This window comes from Schistocerca serialis, chromosome 4, assembly GCF_023864345.2.
Source record: "Schistocerca serialis cubense isolate TAMUIC-IGC-003099 chromosome 4, iqSchSeri2.2, whole genome shotgun sequence".
NCBI lineage: Eukaryota > Metazoa > Arthropoda > Insecta > Orthoptera > Acrididae > Schistocerca > Schistocerca serialis.
Genome location: NC_064641.1, coordinates 284,640,988 through 284,664,443, shown reverse-complemented (window position 1 = coordinate 284,664,443; position 23,456 = coordinate 284,640,988). Strand labels below are relative to the sequence as shown.

The 23,456-nt window shown below is 41.1% G+C and overlaps 1 protein-coding gene across 5 annotated transcripts in view; it reads right to left on the bottom strand.

Moving 5' to 3' along the window:
• Positions 1 to 23,456, bottom strand: part of LOC126473876 (uncharacterized) — a 320,808-nt gene that overhangs the window by 116,865 nt on the left and 180,487 nt on the right. For all 5 annotated transcript variants that reach the window (XM_050101208.1, XM_050101209.1, XM_050101211.1 and 2 more), the window contains one exon: positions 16,770 to 16,897. In XM_050101208.1, the coding sequence (XP_049957165.1) occupies positions 16,770 to 16,897 (128 nt within the window). The remainder of the gene's footprint in view (positions 1 to 16,769; positions 16,898 to 23,456) is intronic.

Sequence of the window (23,456 nt, the reverse complement as noted above, 5' to 3'; positions counted from 1 at the left end):
ATAAGCACTAAATAGTGGTCTGCCCAAAAGTCTGCAGGAGATTCATGGCCACCAGCTGACAACTTTGGTCATTACATGACACCTGATATTCATCACAATTCCACCTAATCTTAATGAGGTCTCTTACAACGTATGCCACCCTACCAGAGCAAAGGCCACCTGGCACAGTGGTCAGTGGTCTACCAGCATATGGGTACTTGATGACCACCCCCCGCTCCCTCCACATCTGGACTAGGTACCTTGCTGGACAGTGGGTGACCTATCCTGCATGACACCACGACCAGGTTGGCAGAAGAGTATTTGTGTTAGAGTATAAGTCAGAGAAAAGGAAATGAAAAAGTCCTGCAATGATTTGTGGGTCACACACGTACTCACAAAATTGTGAAAAACCTGGGTGCAAGACTCTTTCGTGTGCTATGGTTCATTTATCAACAATTCTTTTAAAGCAGTCTGAATGAGGTATTTAGTGTCTCACACCTGTAATTAAAGGAATTCTACCATTTTTGACCATGCTCTCCCTTACATTTTCAGCTATCAGCTGATGAATCTTTACCCCTCCTGTTAAAGTTTTGTCTTGTGTATTCCTGTCTCCTAATAGCAGCAATGTGTGTAGCTTCAATGTGAGACCCAACCAATGTCTGCAGAAATTCAGTCCTTTCCTGACTGCTCTGTTCATCCAGGGTTGACCCACATTTGTGTGTGAGTTGTGACACCTAGGTTATGCAGGTCACTTCTGATACTATCTCAGCTTGAAGGCCACTAATACTTGCCTCTTGTTCTTGAACTTGTCTTTTACACAAAACCTACATATCCCTGGGAAAAGTCTCACTAGAAATCCCTTCTCCCGTCCCAGTGCAGTTGTGTCAGTAAAAGGCAATTCACCGTCCCCACCCACACACCAATACCAAACAATTAACCAACATGTGACAGCATGTACATTTGCCACTCATGGAAAGACTATTACAATTAAATTACACAGATATGTGCCTACATAATGGGTTTGTACAGCTGTGTTGACAACTGCTGACACACACAAAAAAATTTGGCCTACTTGTCACAATTTAATCAAACCTGCTTTAATTTCTATAGATAAATAGGAAGTACTATGATACTTAGTCTTTTAAATGAAATGGGAGTGCAAAAAATACACCCAGACAAACTTCATTCCACATTTATTGTAAACCAATTTTTGTCAGAGTATGTGTTTTCCCACCTTATAAACTTTTCACTTTTAATGAATAATACTATATTAAAACAAAGATGATGTGACTTACCAAACTAAAGCGCTGGCAGGTTGATAGACACACAAACAAACACAAACATACACACAAAATTCAAGCTTTCGCAACCCACGGTTGCTTCATCAGGAAAGAGGAAAGGAGAGGGAAAGACGAAAGGATGTGGGATATGTGTGTGTGTGCGCAAGTGTATACCTGTCCTTTTTTCCCCCCTAAGGTAAGTCTTTCCGCTCCCAGGATTGGAATGACTCCTTACCCTCTCCCTTAAAACCCACATCCTTTCGTCTTTCCCTCTCCTTCCCTCTTTCCTGATGAAGCAACCGTGGATTGCAACAGCTTGAATTTTGCGTGTATGTTTGTGTTTGTTTGTGTGTCTATCAACCTGCCAGCGCTTTCGTTTGGTAAGTCACATCATCTTTGTTTTTAGATATATTTTTCCCACGTGGAATGTTTCCCTCTATTATACTATATGAAAAGTGATACTTTTGTAAAATGAACAAGAAGTGCCAGTCATACACTTGTTTACTTCATAATGTGGATGAAATTAATGGTTAAACCCAAATTAATACCTTAACTTTACAGCAGCACAAAATGACTATGTCTCATCTGCAACCAAAACTACTAATTCCATTCTATAAATTAGTATACTTATGCCACTGGCGACAGGAAGGGCATCTGGCCACTCTCTGACACTAACATCCCCAAATCCATAGTAACAAGGCCAACCCCGTGTTGAAGTGGGACAAAGGCCCAAAGAAAATGATGATGATGAGTATACTTCATGTCAGAAGAAAAAAAAAACTGCTTTACTGCTGATTTTTTTTTTTTAAACAACTGACAATAGGTACATGCAGCTGATGCATCCACAATATCACAAAATCAACACTTCCTTAAAGAATTTGTTTTCAATAAACAAAACAAAAAATAACTAACTCTTTGTAAGAGATAATGAGGAAACTTCTTACTATCAAACTGTTCAAATGATCAGTCTGCGGAGAAAACAATTTATAATGAACAGAAAGATACAGATAGGTAATGTTACAAATGAAGTTTTGGAATATCAAGTATGCAAACATATAAATAAGAGGACACACTGGGTCACTAAAATTAAATACTATGGCAAAGGTCATAAACAGAATAATTTTACAGTAATTTTTCTGAATAATATAAAAACACTCAGATACCATGAGGTAGATCATAACAATGGTTCAAGATAAATCTGATGAATTGATCAGTAAATGACATGACGAGCAATCTCTGATGATATACAGTAAGAAAATAATAATCTGCAAGACAATGCTAATTATTTATGCTACTGTAAAGTTGTTGGAAATGAGCTGCATTAGGCACAGCAAGTAGTTTTAAGGAGCTATATGAGAGGTATCAGAAGCTAAGGTTACAGGACCGATATTCCTGGAGTTTAATTTATTATAAAGAAATTAGTAGCGTGTGGTAATTCTGGTACATGGTGTTGGCACCTGCAGAGTTTCAACCACCTGCCCCTACAGAGATAGTTGTAGATAAACATAAATGGCAATTTGTTTGGAAAACTGGTCTAGTGAAGAAATCTGCTCAGTTATTTGATTTCAGTGGGCAAAACATGCAATTGCAGTTCAAATTCACCAGTGCCTGGTAGAGGTTTACGGAGAGACTGTAATGTCTTCTCACCATGTCACAGAACGGTGTTGAAAGTTTGTGGCTTGTCCAGAAAATGCCTCCAATGAGCACTGCACTAGCCGATGCAGCACAGCATTTACAGAGTTCAACACAGCTTGTTCCAAATGACTTTCACCTTTTTCCCCACCTGAAGGAGCCCCTAGGAGACTGATGATTCACTTCAGAAAAGGTGGTGAAACACTTTACAATAACATGGCTAAACATGCAAGGATTTTTACCACATGGGTATATTTAAATCAATCCCATGAAGTGACAAGTGCCTAAACTGATATGGAGAATATGTTGAAGAATAACCAAGTGTATGTACTATCAGTTGGCTGTATTTAATGTATGAAATAAAAACATCGCATTTCACTGCAGGCTTTGTAGCCTTAGTTTCTGATCATGCCTTGTAACACTGCACAAAATGGTTGCATACATATATAATCAGCAGAACCGACAATGTGAGGGAATGATTTACCTCAGAATTACTCCTGTGCTACTTTGCCTTCATGAATGACTTAATTTCTCACAGCACTTAGCTGCACAGGCTAGATGCAGGATTTTCAACATTCTTAGTGTGTGGTAAGGTCTCTTATATTGGTTTCTTACCCTACCTACTTGTCTGGTGTCGTTTATTTGTCAAAGCTTCCTCGTCCTTTTTCACCAAGTATCATAGTCTGAAAATATCCCAATTCCAGGAACCTGGACCGAGTTTTGTAAGCTGACATCACAACTTTGATCCAGCATCAATCAGCTATAACCCTCATCTGCTCACAGAACACACTGGACGTCACATAAAATAAATTTATTTTGTTTCAGAAACAGGGTTGGCAAAAAATTGCATCACTTTTGTGTGAGGATGACCAGATAGGCAGCTTTACTGGGTGTTGACTGTCACGTAATGGAGTTGAGGAATAGGCAAAAAGTGTGATCAATGTAACTTCTGATAGTACTCAACTTGAAGACCAGAAAAGATGGAGAGCTTGGAGAGCTAGTAACTGAGGCTGGGTGATGAGCACGCATATCTTGTGGTGAAGAAAGATGACTATGGTGCTGACAGCCCAGGAATGGCCACTAGTGGCGCACGTTCAACTACATTGGAGGCAGGTCAACAATGAGGTGGGCAGCACTAGGTTTCCCAACAGGCCAGGTGAGTTCATCATATTGGCGAGTTTGGTCACATGGGAGCTGTCAGCAGCGAGGGGCAGGTGCTCACCAGTCCAAGGAGTTGGTGACAGTAGTCATATGACAATCCAAGGAGGTCCAGCAACTGCAAGGGAATTGAGAAGGCAACCTAAGGTGCAGGGCTGCTGGGCTAAGCTCACCGCATGACTTGGAAGTGATGTGATCTGATAAGTTTGGAGTGGAAAGGTAGTATAGACTGTTTATCCAATCAAGCAAGGTGAGAAAACTTGCTGGAACAGTATGCTGTAAAACATGTATGTAGATTCGAGTGACAGTAATGCTGCGTAGTCACCACCAATCAGACAGTTTAGTAGCAAAGGGATGCATTAAAGTTACTGCTATGATCTTTTAATGACAACAAAACACAGCTAAACGAATTCTTGGATAACGTGATAGTGCCTTTGAATTAGTGGCTTCAGAACAGCTTGAGATTCTGCTGAAGTTTGTTATGCAAAATGTTTGCAAACAGAGTGCAACAAGAGCACTGCTAGAGAGGGTTCACATATTGATGCCTTACGGTGTCATTTTAGAGGCCATTAGGAGCCTGGTGACACAAGCTGAATAAGATGGCAGTATTGCTTTGGATTTGTGATTTGTCAGAGCAGTGTTTATATAGGCTACTTATGATAACCAAATTAAACTGATTGTGAAGGCAAGAGGAGAGGTTGTAACAGTCTCCAAAGATCTTGATATTGCCTTCACAGTGGAGAGTGCTACTACTTTGGCAAAAGAATGACCAATAGGGAGAAACGTACCTGTAAAGCTGAGGACTGATAGGTTTAAGGGCTTAAAATGATATAATTGTCGGAAATCAAGACATATTGCAAAATATTGCCATATGTGTTTTTGAGGCCACACCTAGAAGAAATGTTAAAGTCAAGGAGACAGGGTTCTACAGAAGAACAGAATTAAGAAGGGAAATTAAAAGAAACTATCAGAAAACAGAATGGTTAAAACCAGTAAAGTGTTCACAGTGTAATTTGCTGAAGCACTGTGCAATATTCACAAAATGAAGTGATGTGCAGTGGAATCTTGTTAGCATGTTTCTGAAGGGACTTTTTCAACATCATACTAGTGAAAAATACCTAATATGTTCATGCAGGACAGTGCATGTTACCAATATCTTCAAAAAAGGACCCACAAAAAACTGCAATTTTTCAGAGCAGCATACATCGGGTTCTATCGATCACAGAGGTCTGGGGTTAAGTGTTTTGGATGGCCACTGACCTAACGACCATCTGTTTACCTGTCAGAAGAACTGGCATACTGTAGCTACCTTACATTACAGGGTCAAAATTTAAGTATTTCACATTGCCTCAAGCTCAGGCAAATAGAGCAAACCAGTTGGTTCTTTTGCATTAGACGTTATCTAGGGTGAGCTTTTGATGACTTATAAAAGCACCATTTGCTCATGGTTAGTTCTTGAGAAAACCACAAACACCGGTTCTGAGCTTTCTTTTTCTTTTTACCTTGGACTGTAGTTAGCTAAAGAACTAACCATAGCAAATGGCTTAAATTTTACCAGTACATTCTTTAGACATTTACCTAGAAAAGCTACTTTCCCATTTTCAAAAATCTGTGTCCATGGCACCAAAAGTATCAATTGTGAGGATGCCAACTTCTACAATTTCTATTCATGGTAAATTGTTGCAATTTTTACCAAATGTTCTTAAGATTATCTTCTCATGCGACCTCAAAACTTTTTTCAGTACCATTATCCATTACCAAGAGCCAAGTGTTCAAAGTGACCATACTTACACACATACAATATGCTCGTTACATCCAGTCTGAAGTGAAAATGTAGTTTTAACAGAAATAAAAAAGTTATTTTGTCATACAAAATTCTTTGTAGTTGCCAGTCAAATGCCACTTTTTCATATACTGTAGGTGTACCCTCAAAATGTTGTGCATTTTTATGCAAAATAATGTAAAGTGAACTTGCATGGGATGGGAGTCCTGCCCTCACTAAACTAGCGAGAGCATATGTTTTGTGGTGTAGTCGCTTTAGACTGTACATTTGTAATATTGGTTTAAAATCTTTTGTTTTTATGCCTCAGATGGCAGCTTTAAAATTTTTTTGAATTTAATGTACGATTCAACTTTTATTTGAACAAAACAAATTGCAATTCCCATTTCTACGTAACTTAACAGCCAAATGGATGTGTTTCAGGCCACTGGACATGCTAAATCTGCCATGATAACAGTTGGCTCAGTGTGAACAACTTGAAATATCATAAAATACCACTGTTGTACAAAATGGAATTCTCAACAGGCCTCGAAAACATTTACATGCTGTATATGGATTGATTTTGAAAATGGTAGGTTGCGTAGTGGATTACTTTTTAAAATTAGCTGCACATTACAACGAATGCTAAATGCAATTAACCATTTTAAACCACATTTTTAATTATGGCTTAATTTACTTGCATTTCAGATATGTCCTCAACTGCAATAACGGACATTGATGAGCTGATGGTTGCATAAAATTTTCATCCCATGCTAATATTTTGTCATCATACATCTAGAAGGTATTCAAACATGCACAAAGCAGTGCTTCAGTGAGATGGTGGTGGTGGTGGTGGTTAGTGTTTAATGTCCCGTCGACAACGAGGTCATTAGAGACGGAGCGCAAGCTCGGGTTAGGGAAGGATTGGGAAGGAAATCGGCCGTGCCCTTGCAAAGGAACCATCCCGGCATTTGCCTGAAACGATTTAGGGAAATCACGGAAAACCTAAATCAGGATGGCTGGAGACGGGATTGAACCGTCGTCCTCCCGAATGCGAGTTCAGTGAGATGCCTGTAAAGAACTTAAAATGACTGAAAAAAAATTAGGTAAAACTGGAAAGACTGCAAATTCAGTAAAACATGTCTAACTAGAGAACCTGACAATACTTCGCAATTGCTAAATAATTATGGTAACTGGATGTATGTGTCAATCTCTGTCTAAACCCCCCACCCCCCACCCCATCCACACACAATAACCATCTATTCCTCCACACTTTCTCTGTCAATCACCTCCTCCTCCTCCTCTGTACAACTCCTATTCCACCTCTTTCTGTCCAGCCCCTCCTTCACCCTCTCTATGTTCATTTTGTCCCCCCTCTCTGTCCACATCTCCCCCCCCCCCCCCCCCCAACCATCTCTAGCTGACTTAGAGCCTATTTTATTGGTGTTCCAAAGGAAGACTTGATTGGGAACTGAAGTCATTTAAAATGAATGCATAAATTTGTTGGGATCATTGGTATATGGGGTGTAAGAGAGACCACTCCAGTACCTGGATCTGTGAGGATAGTACTTTCAGTGAAAGTATTTTGTATGGTTTTAACCTGTGAACAGCTAGGGTTACAAAGTGCTGACGATTCAGATTCCACAGCAGAGTTCTAACCATAAGCCAATAAGCCATAAATACAACTTTCATATTTTCCGTTGAAACCAACTGCGAGGAATAAAATGAACAGCGCTTTGTTCTGTGTACAAATTTTGTTCGAAACTACAATAACACGGTGTATACGTGGACAAGAAAAAAAATTCCCGGATTTCCCAGTTAAAAATATACTTTCTCCAGGGTGAAAACATACTTTTTCCCTGTTAACTGACAGTATATTTTCTCTCGGAACTGTATAACTGATAAGTCCTTTGAATGATTATGGTTCTATACAAAGGAGTAGAATTTCCCGGCGCTTTAGAAAACTAAACACGGGGGAGGGGAGTGCGTTTTCAAAAATTCTCTGATGCACAGCAACATGCTTGCATTGAAATTGAGATTGCTATGTGCTTTTGTAAGCCACTCATAGCTCATGTCAAGTTATCTCGCCAGCCGATGACAGCAGGTATTCAGAGCTTAGGGCACGTGATGTAGTCAGCAAATAGCAGCATCACTGTTAAGTAGTGTAAACGCACAAACAGAAAAAGTTAATGGTTTAAATTAATGTACATAGTGTTGCTACATGGAACACAAAGCTTTTATGTATAATATTGGTCTGTAAAGATTAATACGCTGCAAGATGTAATGGATCTGGGAGATGTGTTATTTTCTACCGGATTTGTCGATACCAAATCTAATGAGGGAGGTTGTAAATGTTTTCTTATATTTTTGTCAGAATATTTTTTGTGACTCGTAATTTGCCTTATTTTATGCTAATTTGCTTATATGTTCGAAAGTGACAGCATATTGATTAATATCAGTAGATAGTATGAATAATATCAAAGAGACTGGTTACAAGTGGAACCTTGTGTGTTGTGTGAAATGTCTTTGACTCTGGAGTTGTCTTTGACCGTAGTCAGTCGGCAGTGAACACTCTGTGCGTGACGATGGAACAATGTACAGGTCCCCATTATAATAATTTGCAAGTGATCAGAAAAAATGAGTTATTCTACTACTACTTTATATAAACATCAAGAAGGAAGCACATTTGGAAAAATGGTATTTGAAGCACCAAAAATGAGGCAAACGCATTGAACCAGGACATTTCCACAGCCGACGAAACAGCATTATGGAATCATACTTTCACTAGATGACTGAAGCCAGAATAAAAAAGTCAAATACCATCTTATCAACATCCACGGAAAAGTGAGTACTGTCACGAAATATGCTGAATTCAAGTATGTAAAAATAGTGAGCATATTTCAAAGAGAAGCTAAGCTTTCACATACACTGTTGGTCTTTTATGCACGTATTACAATTTAAGATATATCACACAAATGTGCCCATAAATTTTTTAATAACGACATAAATGTCTGATCTTCTGGGCTCAAAATCCATCTAAATGGCTCGTCATCAAAGAGTTGATTTTTAAATTAGAGTCAAACCCTCTGTGGTTTAAAAAATTCATCGTACATTATCACACACAGCTCCGTTGTAACTGCCAGAATGGTACTTCGATGGTAACACTTTTCAAACCACCATTCGGAATATTTTCCCATGACCTGTTAGATATAGGTTCTTTTGCACAGTTGCCTGAGAGCGCCAGATGACAGGCGTCACCGTGCTTGTGCAGCTACGATGTCGTAGGGAGCCCGTATGTTCGTACGTGTAAAACATTAAAAGATCGTACATTATGTCATAAAAGAAACAAGACATCAGAGGATACTCCAAGAGCATCGGAATTTCATGACCCATATTAAAATGTGTACATTTAAAGTGCATATTCGTATGTCCATATTCCCAGTTAAGTAGGCCACGACCTGGTATTAAGCTTTTCAATGTGGTTTTTGGGATGTAAATTTTCTTGGAGTACCAGTACTGTGTTATCTCATGTTTGGTTCTTTATTACAGCATAATGCCATACATGCTAGAAGTTGAAAACGTGCACTTGAAATGCAGCGAACAGTGTGTGGAATTAAACACTTCTTTTCAAATATATTGTCTGCCTCAGCGGAAAAGGGTAATGAAAGAAAATTTCTTTAGCAAACCGACAAAAATAACTTCATTGTGCTGCAAGGCAATTAATGCTTGACTGTCAGAAAGGTGGAAATTAGAAATCTGTTTTGTTTTCATTTGACGTGAGAGCAGTAAATGAAGAGGAAACAGTAAAATCACTAAACATAAACACAGGTCACGTGGAGACTATCCACTTCGCCACTCTAAATCAGTCTTCTCTGCGCGTCAGCCCCAGATCTACGATATTTTCGAACCGGTGCAATACCCCACCACTCCCTCGAGCGTTTGAGATAGGACGTCAAAAATTAAAAAAAAAAATAAATAAATAAATCAAATTTTCAAAAATATGTTTCTTTTTGTAGCGCACATCTTTCTGAAGAGTCTGATGCATAAACCATATGTGTTCGAGGAAATGTAAGACATGTTATTTGGTCGTAACTGTGCCAAAGGGCAGTGCCTCACCTCCTCACGCACATTCTTCTATCGCACGTCACTGTAATTCGCTCTGTGGAATTGAAATGTGTATATTTTGTAATGGATGCCATCAAACCATATTCAGGACAGTGGAAATTAAAATGTCCTGTGGTGCCTCTCCTGCTTACAATCGGCCGGTTTGACAACCTGTCCCTTTTTTTATTTTTATTTTTATTTTTTTTTTATTTTTATTTTTTTTAAAAATAACTCTTCAGGAAACGTGCACTCTTTTTTCCCTATCAGTTAACAACTTGCTGCTTTGTGTGACATAAAATTAAATATAGGATACATAAACCCAGTAGAGACATGAGACAAGCAAGACAATACACATTTCTTCAGTCCTTAGCTCCTAGAATTTTTTTCTCTCTTATCTTGCTACAGCTTTACATAGTGTGCTTTCCTTTCTGCAAAAGAATCTATTACCTCATCAAAGTTCGTCAAATGTTTTGCTACATGAAAAGTCGAAATGTCGTTGTATAGCAATGAAAAAGCTGTTAATGCAAATAGGACCGAAGACTGGTGTGGTTTCCCAATCTCATTACGTCTGTTTTGTCACTGTCTGCTAGATACAACAAAACAGGCCTTTCTAATACTGCAACAATTGTAATACACACCAAATAAACAAGACTGTTTTGGCACAAACGGTCTTTTTTGTAACGACAGAATATAATTCACAAAGTACCAATATCAAATGCAATTAGGCCTACTACACGCAAAAAGCCTTATGATAGGAAATTGTTTCACACTTCATTCATACGCTCCAGTTTCTCAAGTATGAGACCTAAAAGTAGTAGTACGAAATTTCTATACAAATCTGGAATCGTCATATTGTTCCATAATGTGTGTGATGTCCCTGTTTCTTCTCCTTCCTCGTTCTAACAGTCTTCTTATCACTAATTCTGTAACTATTCCTGCCAATGTCAAAGCTTATTCGCAGGTTAACTCCACTAACTCTGCCAGAATCACCGGTTTAGTTACCCAGCAATCATTCTCCGGTTAGGCGTTGCTACATGTTTGTACAACGTGTTTTCCACGCTTCTTCCAGAATATAATTTAAAGCGGCTGCTAGCCGGGGACTGTACAACTGGCCCTCACTAGTATAGCGATCTGACCAAAAATTTTCTGCAAAATCCCAGTCTCTCCCATCTACTCAATCTCCCACTTCCAGCTCCACTCCCTCCAAAACCTCAAAATTCCGATCAACACAATCTGGAACCACAACACCCTAATTCAGTAGTTAACCTTTCCTCCAAACCTCTCTCCCAATCCGAAACCTCTGTCCTATCCAAAGGCCTCACCTTCAGCCCCACTCCCAGATTCAACCAAACAGCCCTCGTCAAAGATTTACTGTCCTACACTCGTACTCTCTGCTGGAAGTATCACTTTGCCACGAAGAAAAATGATCCTAATCCTACTCCTAATGATCCGACTCCTCAAGACACCATCCAAATTGAACCCTGCCTGGAACAGTTCCGTCCTCCGTCACAGCGGGACCCACCTCCTCTTCCTCAAAATCACCCTCTCCAAACCTTCCAGGAATTTCTGACTTCCAGCCTTGCATCTCAGTCCTTCTTAAAAAACCTTAATCCTACACCCAACATCACCACTGCTGAAGCCCAGGCTATCCGTGATCTGAAGGCTGACCGATCCATTGTCATTCTTCCGGCGGACAAGGGTTCCACGACCGTGGTACTTGATCGTCGGGAGTATGTGGCTGAGGGGCTGCGTCAGCTTTCAGACAACACCACATACAAAGTTTGCCAAGGTAACCCCATTCCCGATGTCCAGGCGGAGCTTCAAGGAATCCTCAGAACCTTAGGCCCCCTGCAAAACCTTTCACCTGACTCCTTCAACCTCCTGACCCCACCGACACCCCGCACCCCTACCTTCTACCTTCTTCCTAAAATCCACAAATCCAATCATCCCGGCCGCCCCATTGTAGCTGGTTACCAAGCCCCCACAGAACGTATCTCTGCCTACGTAGATCAACACCTTCAACCCATTACATGCAGTCTCCCATCCTTCATCAAGGACACCAACCACTTCCTTGAACGCCTGGAATCCTTACCCAATCTGTTACCCCCGGAAACCATCCTTGTAACCATTGATGCCACGTCCTTATACACAAATATTCCGCACGTCCAGGGCCTCGCTGCGATGGAGCATTTCCTTTCACGCCGATCACCTGCCACCCTACCTAAAACCTCTTTCCTCATCACCTTAGCCAGCTTCATCCTGACCCACAACTTCTTCACTTTTGAGGGCCAGACATACCAACAATTAAAGGGAACAGCCATGGGCACCAGGATGGCCCCCTCGTACGCCAACCTATTCATGGGTCGCTTAGAGGAAGCCTTCTTGGTTACCCAAGTCTGCCAACCCAAAGTTTGGTACAGATTTATTGATGACATCTTCATGATCTGGACTCACAGTGAAGAAGAACTACAGAATTTCCTCTCCAACCTCAACTCCTTTGGTTCCATCAGTTTCACCTGGTCCTACTCCAAATCCCATGCCACTTTCCTTGACGTTGACCTCCACCTGTCCAACGGCCAACTTCACACGTCCGTCCACATCAAACCCACCAACAAGCAACAGTACCTCCATTATGACAGCTGCCACCCATTCCACATCAAACGGTCCCTTCCCTACAGCCTAGGTCTTCGTGGCAAACGAATCTGCTCCAGTCCGGAATCCCTGAATCATTACACCAACAACCTGAAAACAGCTTTCGCATCCCGCAACTACCCTCCCGACCTGGTACAGAAGCAAATAACCAGAGCCACTTCCTTGTCCCCTCAAACCCAGAATCCCCCACAGAAGAACCACAAAAGTGCCCCACTTGTGACAGGATACTTTCCGGGACTGGACCAGACTCTGAATGTGGCTCTCCAGCAGGGATACGACTTCCTCAAATCCTGCCCTGAAATGAGATCCATCCTTCATGAAATCCTCCCCACTCCGCCAAGAGTGTCTTTCCGCCGTCCACCTAACCTTCGTAACCTGTTAGTTCATCCCTATGAAATCCCCAAACCACCTTCCCTACCCTCTGGCTCCTATCCTTGTAACCGCCCCCGATGCAAAACCTGTCCCATGCACCCTCCCACCACCACCTACTCCAGTCCTGTAACCCGGATGGTGTACACGATCAGAGGCAGAGCCACATGTGAAAGCACCCACGTGATTTACCAACTGACCTGCCTACACTGTGATGCATTCTATGTGGGAATGACCAGCAACAAACTGTCCATTCGCATGAATGGACACAGGCAGACAGTGTTTGTTGGTAATGAGGATCACCCTGTGGCTAAACATGCCTTGGTGCACAGCCAGCACATCTTGGCACAGTGTTACACCGTCCGGGTTATCTGGATACTTCCCACCAACACCAACCTATCCGAACTCCGGAGATGGGAACTTGCCCTTCAGTATATCCTCTCTTCTCGTCATCCGCCAGGCCTCAATCTCCGCTAATTTCAAGTTGCCGCCACTCATACTTCACCTGTCTTTCAACAACTTCTTTGCCTCTACACTTCTGCCTCGACTGACATCTCTGCCCAAACTCTTTGTCTTCAAATATGTCTGCTTGTGTCTGTATGTGTGGATGGATATGTGCGTGTGTGCGAGTGTATACCTGTCCTTTTTTCCCCCTAAGGTAAGTCTTTCCGCTCCCGGGATTGGAATGACTCCTTACCCTCTCCCTTAAAACCCACTTCCTTTCGTCTTCCCCTCTCCTTCCCTCTTTCCTGATGAGGCAACAGTTTGTTGCGAAAGCTTGAATTTTGTGTGTATGTTTGTGTTTGTTTGTGTGTCTATCGACCTGCCAGCGCTTTTGTTCGGTAAGTCACTTCATCTTTGTTTTTATATATAATTTTTCCCACGTGGAATGTTTCCTTCCATTATATTGATTTAGCTAGTAATTATAACAACGCTTATCATTCGCAAACCCAATCAACCACACAATCAGACAGCGGTTGGCATTCATCCGTTCAGCCTTACTCCACTCAGCTCGTATAGCCCCTTTTGTCTGTAGGAAAGTTTGTGTCTACGTGCAACGAGGATCCCCCTGACAGAGACATCATGTGCATAATGCACGCATTCACAAACCAACTTACGATTCATTCAGAAATCAACTCAGAATGTGTTCAAAAATGTTCAAAAACCGACAGGGATGCATTTCAAAGTCATATGAGTAATCGATAGACTAACGTGCGCTGGATGCTAGTCGCTTTGTGAAACAAAGCTCAAGAGTATGAATTTGTCCCCCACCCTCCCTCCTGCTGCGCATGCAAGAATCTGGCAGCTTGGGCACTCCAGTAAAATTTTTCCTGATAGCAACTAGCTGCTTGCTGCAACTGCTTGCAAAGCTAACAGCCATATTTCTGTAGTCAGATGCGGGAGAAAGTACTACTCAACTGCGCATGCACATGATCCCGCTCGTAACTGCTAAAATGAATCTAATGTAAACAGTTGTGACATCATGCTCATCAGAGGCAATTTGTTGTTACGGGACATTGCATAGTCTTCCTAAAGCCTTTGACACATTTTGCTGTTGGCAGATGCTTGTATAAGCACTGTGTTTTGTTGCTGTATATGGTGCATTTACTTTGCAATTTAAGTTTTATTTTTGTTTTTTCTCTCATTCGTGTTTTATTGCTGCTGTATTATTCTGCAGTAGAGGGATGCAGTAATATCCTTTGTTAGAGTATCGGTTCTTACCAGCCAAAATTACAAAAATTTAACTGAAAGCAAAATCAACGAAAAATTCCCGGAATTCTAATAAATTCCTGGGTTTTTCCCGGCTTTCTCCCGGATGAAAAAATTCCCAGGTTTTTCCCGGAACTCCCGGTTATCCCGGGTCGTATACACTCCTTTCTTTCAGGAGTGTTAGTTCTGCAAGGTTCGCTTCTGTAAAGTTTGGAAGGTAGGAGACGAGATACTGGCAGAAGTAAAGCTGTGAGGATGTGGCGTGAGTTGTGCTTGGGTAGCTCAGATGTTAGAGCACTTGCCCGAGAAAGGCATAGGTCCCGAGTTCGAGTCTCGGTCCGGCACACAGTTTTAATCTGCCAGGAAGTTTCATATCAGTGCACACTCCACTGCAGAGTGAAAATCTCATTCTGGAAACATCCCCCAGGCTGTGGCTAAGCCATGTCTCCGCAATATCCTTTCTTTCAAGAGTGCTAGTTCTGCAAGGTTCACAGGAGAGCTTCTGTAAAGTTTGGAAGGTAGGAGACGAGGTACTGGTAGAAGTAAAGCTGTGAGGACGGGGCGTGAGTCGTGCTTGGGTAGCTCAGATGGTAGAGCACTTGCCAGCGAAAGGCAAAGGTCCCGAGTTCGATTCTCAGTCCGGCACACAGTTTTAATCTGCCAGGAAGTTTCAAGTCAGCGCACACTCTGCTGCAGAGTGACAATCTCATTCTGGAAATGGGTACCCTACTTGAGAGTCTACATTAGCAGTGTGATAAATGATGTGAAGGATCCCAATGATTGGCTGCTTCAAGATCACTCCAGCAGAGCTGTGTTTAACTCTGCTAGCTATGTGAACAGCTGCAGGGAAACTACTCCCAGCGAGCAGTGAGGCTGCAGTGTAAATGTAGCATGGCAAAAGGTGAGCAGTAAGGCTGCAGCATAAACGTACCATTACTCTGCTTTCAGGGCAGGACTTAGCTACTCAAAGTACTTAGCTGCTCAGGGTAGATGCAGGATTATGCAACATTAATGGTTAGTGTGTTAGTGACTTGTGGGATTCAATATCAGTTTGTTATCCTACCTAGTTGTTCAGTCTCAATTATTTGTCAGAGTTTTCTTGTCGTTCTTCATCAAGTTTCCCAATCTGAAAATATTTCAGCTTGCAATTTGAGACACCTGCATGAAGAGCCGAACGAGCCTAGTTCACAACTGGCATGCTACTGACATGACAGAGTATTTAATACACAACACACAAGTATTTGATTACCTTACAGCTTATACAACATTTCTGAATTTCCACCTGTGAATATTGTATTTCCTCATAAGTGCAAGATGCTAATTAATAACAGATCAAAAATATAAACAAACTTTTATAATAAGTTAAAATAGGAGAAAAAGTATGATCCAAATGCCTGATACATTTCTCCATAAATCTACACAGAGCAGTCAAATGAAAATGAGACAGACGGAAAAAAGTAAGGAAACTATTTATTACTTCAAAAGCAATTGCTGTAACTGTTAAACTCACTTACTCAACTGTGAGACAAGGTGGTTGATGCCTTATTGGAAAAATGTTTGCAGTTGCCCACAGAACCATGATTGTACCCAGGTGTGGATCTCTTCGTCCGAAAGAAATCAAATGGCATGAATGTATCTCTTTGAGGCATCAAAAATATGGAAATCACAAGGAGAGAGATCAGGAGTGTATGGAGTATGTGTAAGAGTTATCCAGCAAAATTTATGCAGCATACTCAAGACAACCTTGGCAATATGTGTGTATGTGGCGGAGGCGGGGGGGAGGGGGGGGGGGGGGTGTCCCCCCCATATTTTGCAAGGTTGTTTCTGCGATAGTTTTGCTGGGAAACCTTTGCACATCCTTCATAAAGTCCCAATCTTACCCCACACGATTTCCATATTTTTGAAGCCCTGAAGAAAGACATTCATTGCCATTGATTTTTCTGCTAACATTTTTCCATGAAGGTACAGTTGCCTAGTCTCACAGTCAGATAATGTATTAAAAGTTATTGTGATTACTTTTAAATTAATAAACAATTTTCTTACTTTTTTCCATCTGTCTCACTTTCATTTGACTGGCTCTTACATAATTCCTTAAAAATGAGATACGAAATTGTAGACATCCTTACAATTTTGTACGTCATGAAACTGTCCTATAAGCTTGCAGGTACTGCCATCAACAAGTGTCACAGTATCACTTTTAAGTCTTGATTTTACGGCAGCTGTTGTGTGATCGTTGTATGTGCTCCCTATAGACCTAATGAACATAAAAAAGAAATAAACAGATGTGAGCACTCATATTACATTACATCCACCAAAAGAACAAGATCAAAGTAAATTTAAGTGTAAAATACAGGGTGATCCAAAAGTCTATTAACATTTGAAAATGCACTAATTCACATAATAAAGGAGGCAGAGAGGTAAAACTTGATACACGTCTGAAATGACATGGAGTTTTATTGAAATTAATAATAAGTGCAAAAGCCAGCCAACAAGTCAATGGCACTGGAAACACCATGGCATGATGAAGAAGTCACAATGTTGTGTGCATTTACCACATCAATCATGATTGAGCCCTTTTTCTTTGAGGAAATGCATAGTACTGCTTTTCAAATTGTCATCATGGTGAGCGTAAGGTATGCCGATATGTTACAGAATTGCATCATCCTTAGCCTGGCCGATGAACACCTGCTGGAAGGTATGACTTTTATGCAGGATGGTGCTGCAGCCCATATTGCTACATGTGTAAAAGATCTCTTGCGCACATGAGGATTGTGTGCTGAGCTGATACGTCCATCATATTTGGCCTGCCAGGTCACCAGACCTCAGTCCATGTGATTATTGGTTGCAGCGTTACCTGAAGTCAGAAGTCTACCACAATCATCTGTCATTATGGATGCTAAAAGATAACATCTGATGGCAATTTCTCATCATACTTATTGATAAGCTGTACAATACTGTCCACAACATTTTCCTCGGCTGCAGGAGTTACTAATGAATGACATCTGACATGTTGAGCATTTCTTATGTAAAGATCATCATCTTTGCTAAAAATCAAATTATGTTAATTTTTGGTTTCGTATCCTATGAAGCACCATCTGTTGGTCTTTTGTGAATTTTTTTCTGATTTCATACACCACATATCATTTAAAGCACGTGTATCAAATACCTCTACCTACATTACTTGGTGAAATTTTGAATTTACAAATGTTAACGGACTTTTGGATCGCCCTAGACACTCTAAGACAAGCAAACAATGCACTACATAATAGTTTCGTAAACTGGTCACAAACTGATATTTATGCAGGTATCAACAGATGGTTGGTTGGTTGGTTGGATGACTGGGGGAGGGGACTAAACAGCGAGGTAATCGGTCCCATAACCTAAGGTGGCAGGAAAAACACAAACAGCACAGTCCAGTCAAGGGCAAGGAAAAATGGGCAAACAAAGAGGCAAAAGGAACGTTGGGGCAGCAGGAACAGGAAAAAAGAGGAGGTTGGTGGATGAAATGGGGAGAGTAGGGTGCCCCAGGAATGCTACACGTATTGGGGCACCAACACTGCCATCAATCCATCCTGAACCGCACATTATACCTTGATCACAAAACTACGGGGACAACGCCAGAGGAAGAAGACACATGAAAATGGGAAAAAACTGCACAAAAAGTAGGGGAAATGATGGGAAGAATCTATCTGGTGTGGAGGCAAGGCCACGGCCTCCATAACCAATGCCAAAACTGAGGGACTCCAATTCTAGACAAAATTTCAACGACTTAAACCTGAGAGGACAAACCACTTTCGCATAGAAAACCAAGGTCAGACGTAAGCATTTGAGGATCGTCCGCTGGCACCTGGTGGCAGCATATTTAGTGCAAAGGGCCAAAAGGTGGGAGCAGTCCACTAAAATATGGATCACCATGAGGGGAGCCCTGCAACAAGGACAGGGGGAGGGTCATTGGGGAGTAAAAAGCCATGTGTCAACCTAGTATGGCCGATAAAAAAGATGGCAGAAAATGGTACATTCCCACCGGGAAAAGCAGAGGGAAGAATGCCATGTAGTGGGAGTTTCCTTGATCGTGTGAAGTTCATTAAACAGAAGATGTTGATACCAAGGCATACAGACACTGCAAATTTTATTCAGTGTACTCAGTTGGACAGTAGCTATGCCTCACAGACAGCCACATGAACAATATACAGTGCATTGTTGGATTCAAAGAAGCCAGTTGGAGTAGCCAGCAAATCACTCACCAATGAATAGAAGTGATGCCAATATTCGACTATGTTGGCAGGAATGGGTGAACCATGGCCGAACACAGCATCAAGGTGGAAGCAGCTGACCTAGAGAGATGACAGAATGTGAGAACTGAGCAATCATCGCCGAGGCACTTAGAGTCCCTGATCCATCATTATTATTAATCTGACAAGCAACTGGTGCTTCAGTGACCACAAGGATTAATAGGTGAATCACAGAATGGGGTCTGAGCTCTCAGTGCCACTCGTGCTGACTACCATTGATCTCTGTACAACAACAAGCCCGTCTGCAAAGGTGTAGGGCACATGCGGCATAGGATTGTCTTTAGTGATGAATCCCACTTCGAATTGAACTCCAATGACCAGCAAAGACGTATCTGGAGATTTCCTGGGCAGTGGTGGGATACCAACCTGACTGTGGCTTGTCATATGCCCAGACAACCAAGAGTGGTTGTCTGGGGTGCCATTTCATTTCATAGCAGGACCTGTTTGGTTGTCATCTGGGGATTTTGTTGTCCTTGATGGGACACCATCCTGGTCTTACATTTCAGCAAGATAATGCCCGTCTCACAGCAAGAGTTTATTGCTTGTCTCTGTGCTTACCAAATCCTTCCTACTTTGGCTATCACGGTCACTGGATCTCTCAACAACTGAGACCTTTGGAGCATTATAGGCAGGGGGGCCCAACCAGCTTTGGATTTTGATGATCCAATGCACCAATATGACAGAATTTGGCACTATACCCCTCTGGAGGACATCCAACAACTCTTCAGTAAGTGCCAAACTGAATAACTGCTTGCATAAGGGCCACAGGTGGAACACCTTGTTACTGACTTGCTCAGTTTGTGAAGCTCTTTCTCTTGAATAACTCAACCAATTTTTTCTGAAGTTGTACTCATTGGTTCGTCTGTACATGTATATCACATCTACCAATTTCCATTCCATTAGGATAATTATTTCATAGTGCATTGTTTCCTTCTGTCTTACAGTGTACTTCAAAGATATTTAATAGTTACAAAACTAAGTTTGAAGATCAGATCACTTTCAAATTCCCTACATCACAATATGCAGACAGAGGAAACAATGAACTCTGACCTGTATGTCATACAGGAGCCCATAATGCCTCCTTCAAAGTCAACAGTGAGGCAGAACCATTAAGCACCAGTCAAACCCCCTAATGTACCAGTTCCTCACAGCTGTTGTTGTAGATGGACAAAAATGGTACATGGTGTCCTAATTGCAAGAGCGATTGTTGACAGTACGTCCTTTGCTTTGTATATGTACCATGAAGTGGGAGAGTTAAAGTGATCCAAACCTTACAATTTTATTTTACATCCAACTCTGCCTGATGTATGTGAAGTTGGGTCAGTCACATGTATAAGAAATAGAAGAGAACACAAAATTAAAGTGTATGTGACATTCTGAGATTTGCCCCGTGACTGCTCCACCCTGGGATCCTAAACAAAACTTTATTTACTAATTCTCCTCTACAACCCTTAGAAGCCTGCAGTAGAAATTGTGAAACACACTGCATATCTGTCTTGCAGGTGCAGTCAGAATGCCTAACTTGTGGAAGGGGCTTCTAAGGATGGCTATAGGTGAAAACCACACATTACTCTCACTGTATACTGTGTCACAATCAATATTGTTTTCACTGGTGATGAGTTACCACACAAACTCATGCTACATGCCATTAATAACATTACGTAAAACAAGATATAGACTTGTTTCTCTCGCAAACTAGCAATTATGCGAGCAGTAGAGGTTGTGGAATTTAGCTGTTTGAGAGGCTCGCTAATATGTTTTGTCCACTCCAAACATGCGACAACATGCATAACAGAAAACATTAGCATTTTATCCTATTCACTGGCTCCTATTAATGTGCTTCATTAATTATTGCTGTTAAGTCTCTTTGTTGCATATAAGTGAATATTATGTTTTTAATTTTTTCTTTTTTAAAACTAAGACAGACGTCATTTAACATTATTAACAACTTACTTCTGTCTCTACAACATGGTTAACTGTATCTGCTGTGCCACACACCAAAAGAACCTACTCTGCTTTGATGAATGTGAAGTTGAGTCATTCACATGTATAAGAAAGAGAAGAGGGCACAAAATTAAACCATATGTGACATTCTGAGATTTGTCCCATGGCAATTTTTTTTCTCATTCTACTATCTTCTTTTAGTTAAATATGTGCAAACAATTTATTCATCCAAAATGAGCTTTTCACTCTGCAGTGGAGTGTACGCTGATGTTATTCATCACCAATTCTTTCCACAAAAAAATAGTGTGTTGAACGACATCATCAAAAGCCTTGCACAGATGGTACAAAACATTAATAGGTGATATTTCCACGAGCTGTGCCATAGGCAGTGAGGAGTTTCAGCTGCGTCCCTGGCAGCCTTCTGTAGATCACCAATTCAAATCCAATCACCACTAAATATTTGTTATGTAGTATTTATCATTTCTAGAAGGTTCTTGAAATTCATTGTATTTGTAATGTTCATATATCCTAGAATATTTAATGTTTGTATAAACGGCAACACTCTCCGTATAGGAGTTCAGGTCTGTTCTGATGGCATGTTGGTGTTTGTAATAAACGTTCTTGTAGTGCTAAATGTTGTACTTATTGATGGCCGTGCTTTCTGATTTGGAATCAATTGCGATTTTTTGGTGGAGATGTTTGTTATTTCAAAACATCTACATCACTATGGCTCCAATTAGGAAATGTAAAAGGGGTTGTCTCGATGAACGAATCAACAGTAAGTGAACTGCACATCAGACATCCACCAGTGCATTCTGGAGACAATGGTCAGGAACCAACAAAACGGCTGAAAGGATTCAACTTATTCATGAAATACAACAGATGGGATGACATCATATGTTTGTCATTCATATAATTTCATGTGGGTGGCACATCCCAACTGTAATTCAAGAACAATAAAGAGCAGCTCAATGGCTGGGACAAATTCCAGACCTAACTGAAAACACATTTCATAATAATCAGCAGCAGGTACATTTAGTGGAAGAATAACTGAATAATAGGGCCCCATTCATGAGGAAATGACACAATCTTATGTACAAAATATTTTGACTTTATGCCACACTGTGAAACCGAATATGAGAGAAGCTAACAAAATATGACACTTGTGAAAGGAGTCATAGATGACGTATTGAGCTCTTCTGGTAAAGGATGTCACAACAATCAAGGATTTCATCTAATTGTGCCAGTGTATCGAGAAAACACACAAGAAAAGACTCGGATGAAAGTAGTATGATCGACATCTGAATGTGGTCCCCATGGCAGTTGTGGAAGCCAATCATTACCTCACCTCTCTCACACAGCAGGTAAGGAGGTATACAGCAGTTTATGACAGCCAGAAATGTTGCACAATGTGCTATGAACCTGAACCCTACACTTCAAATAAAGAATGTTGACAAAGAGATGTATCGATCTTAAGTACCAATCTTTGGCACTAGTCAAACACACCACGTCAGAATGGACTCTGCCAACTTGGATTATGCCCTATCCTTCATATGACAACCCAGCATTTCAACATTCTCAAGTACATCCAACTCCTCTGTCAAGTACAATGTCGTGTAGAAGAGACATCTGGTGGCAGAGGACAACACGCCAGTATGTCTTCACTGTGGGCACCCTGGACTCATTGTATGCTAGTGCAGAGAAGCAGAGAAATAAGACTAGCATGTGATGACTATTATGCCCCGATATGTCAAGTATTACAACAGTCCTATTCACACTAGTCAACTGCAGACGATTCGAGTCAGCTTGTGAGATGAAGCCAGTTACTGTACACTGGGCCCACCCATCAGATGCCCATAGCCATTCCCATTTGTTGTGCAAGGGTGCAAGCCACTCACCTAGCAGCCAAAGTCACAAAAACTAAGTGAAGCAACACCTATGGAGGTGAGGCTGCCACAGCCGAAAATCCTCCGTGGATGACAGTCATCATGGTGAAAGGAAACCATATCAACATAATCATTGACAACCAACCTGTCTGGGCATTGTTCAATTGCAAGGCTTGTTTTTCTGTAATGTTGGATACTTGTTACCACCAGCAACAGAGGACAATGTTCCATGATACAAAAGCAATTGTGCTGAAGGTTGCGAAATGCATCCAGGTGATGGAACATGTATTGCAAGAATAACTATCAGTTACGAACACGGCATTTAGAATTTTTTTGTTTTGACAACATAGTCAATTACAAAGCTATTCCAACAAGCTCTGGTTGGTTATTTACTACTGAAGATGACATCCCACTGTCATCAAAATGACGAGCTCCATTCATCAATCAAGATTCTCAGTCATACTGTGAAGCTCTTGTCAACTACAGAAAGTTACTCAGGCTCAAAAAATAAATCTGCATACATCACTAATTGTCGCAAGCAAATACAACTCATCCCTAAAGGTGATTGCATAGGAACAGCCAAACTAGACCAGGGGTGGCAGCTGAAAGCCATTGGAGGAGGATTGTGCTCTGCTACTACTACAGGTGATGAAGTGTAGGATGTTATTATCAGATAGCTAATAGGATCTGG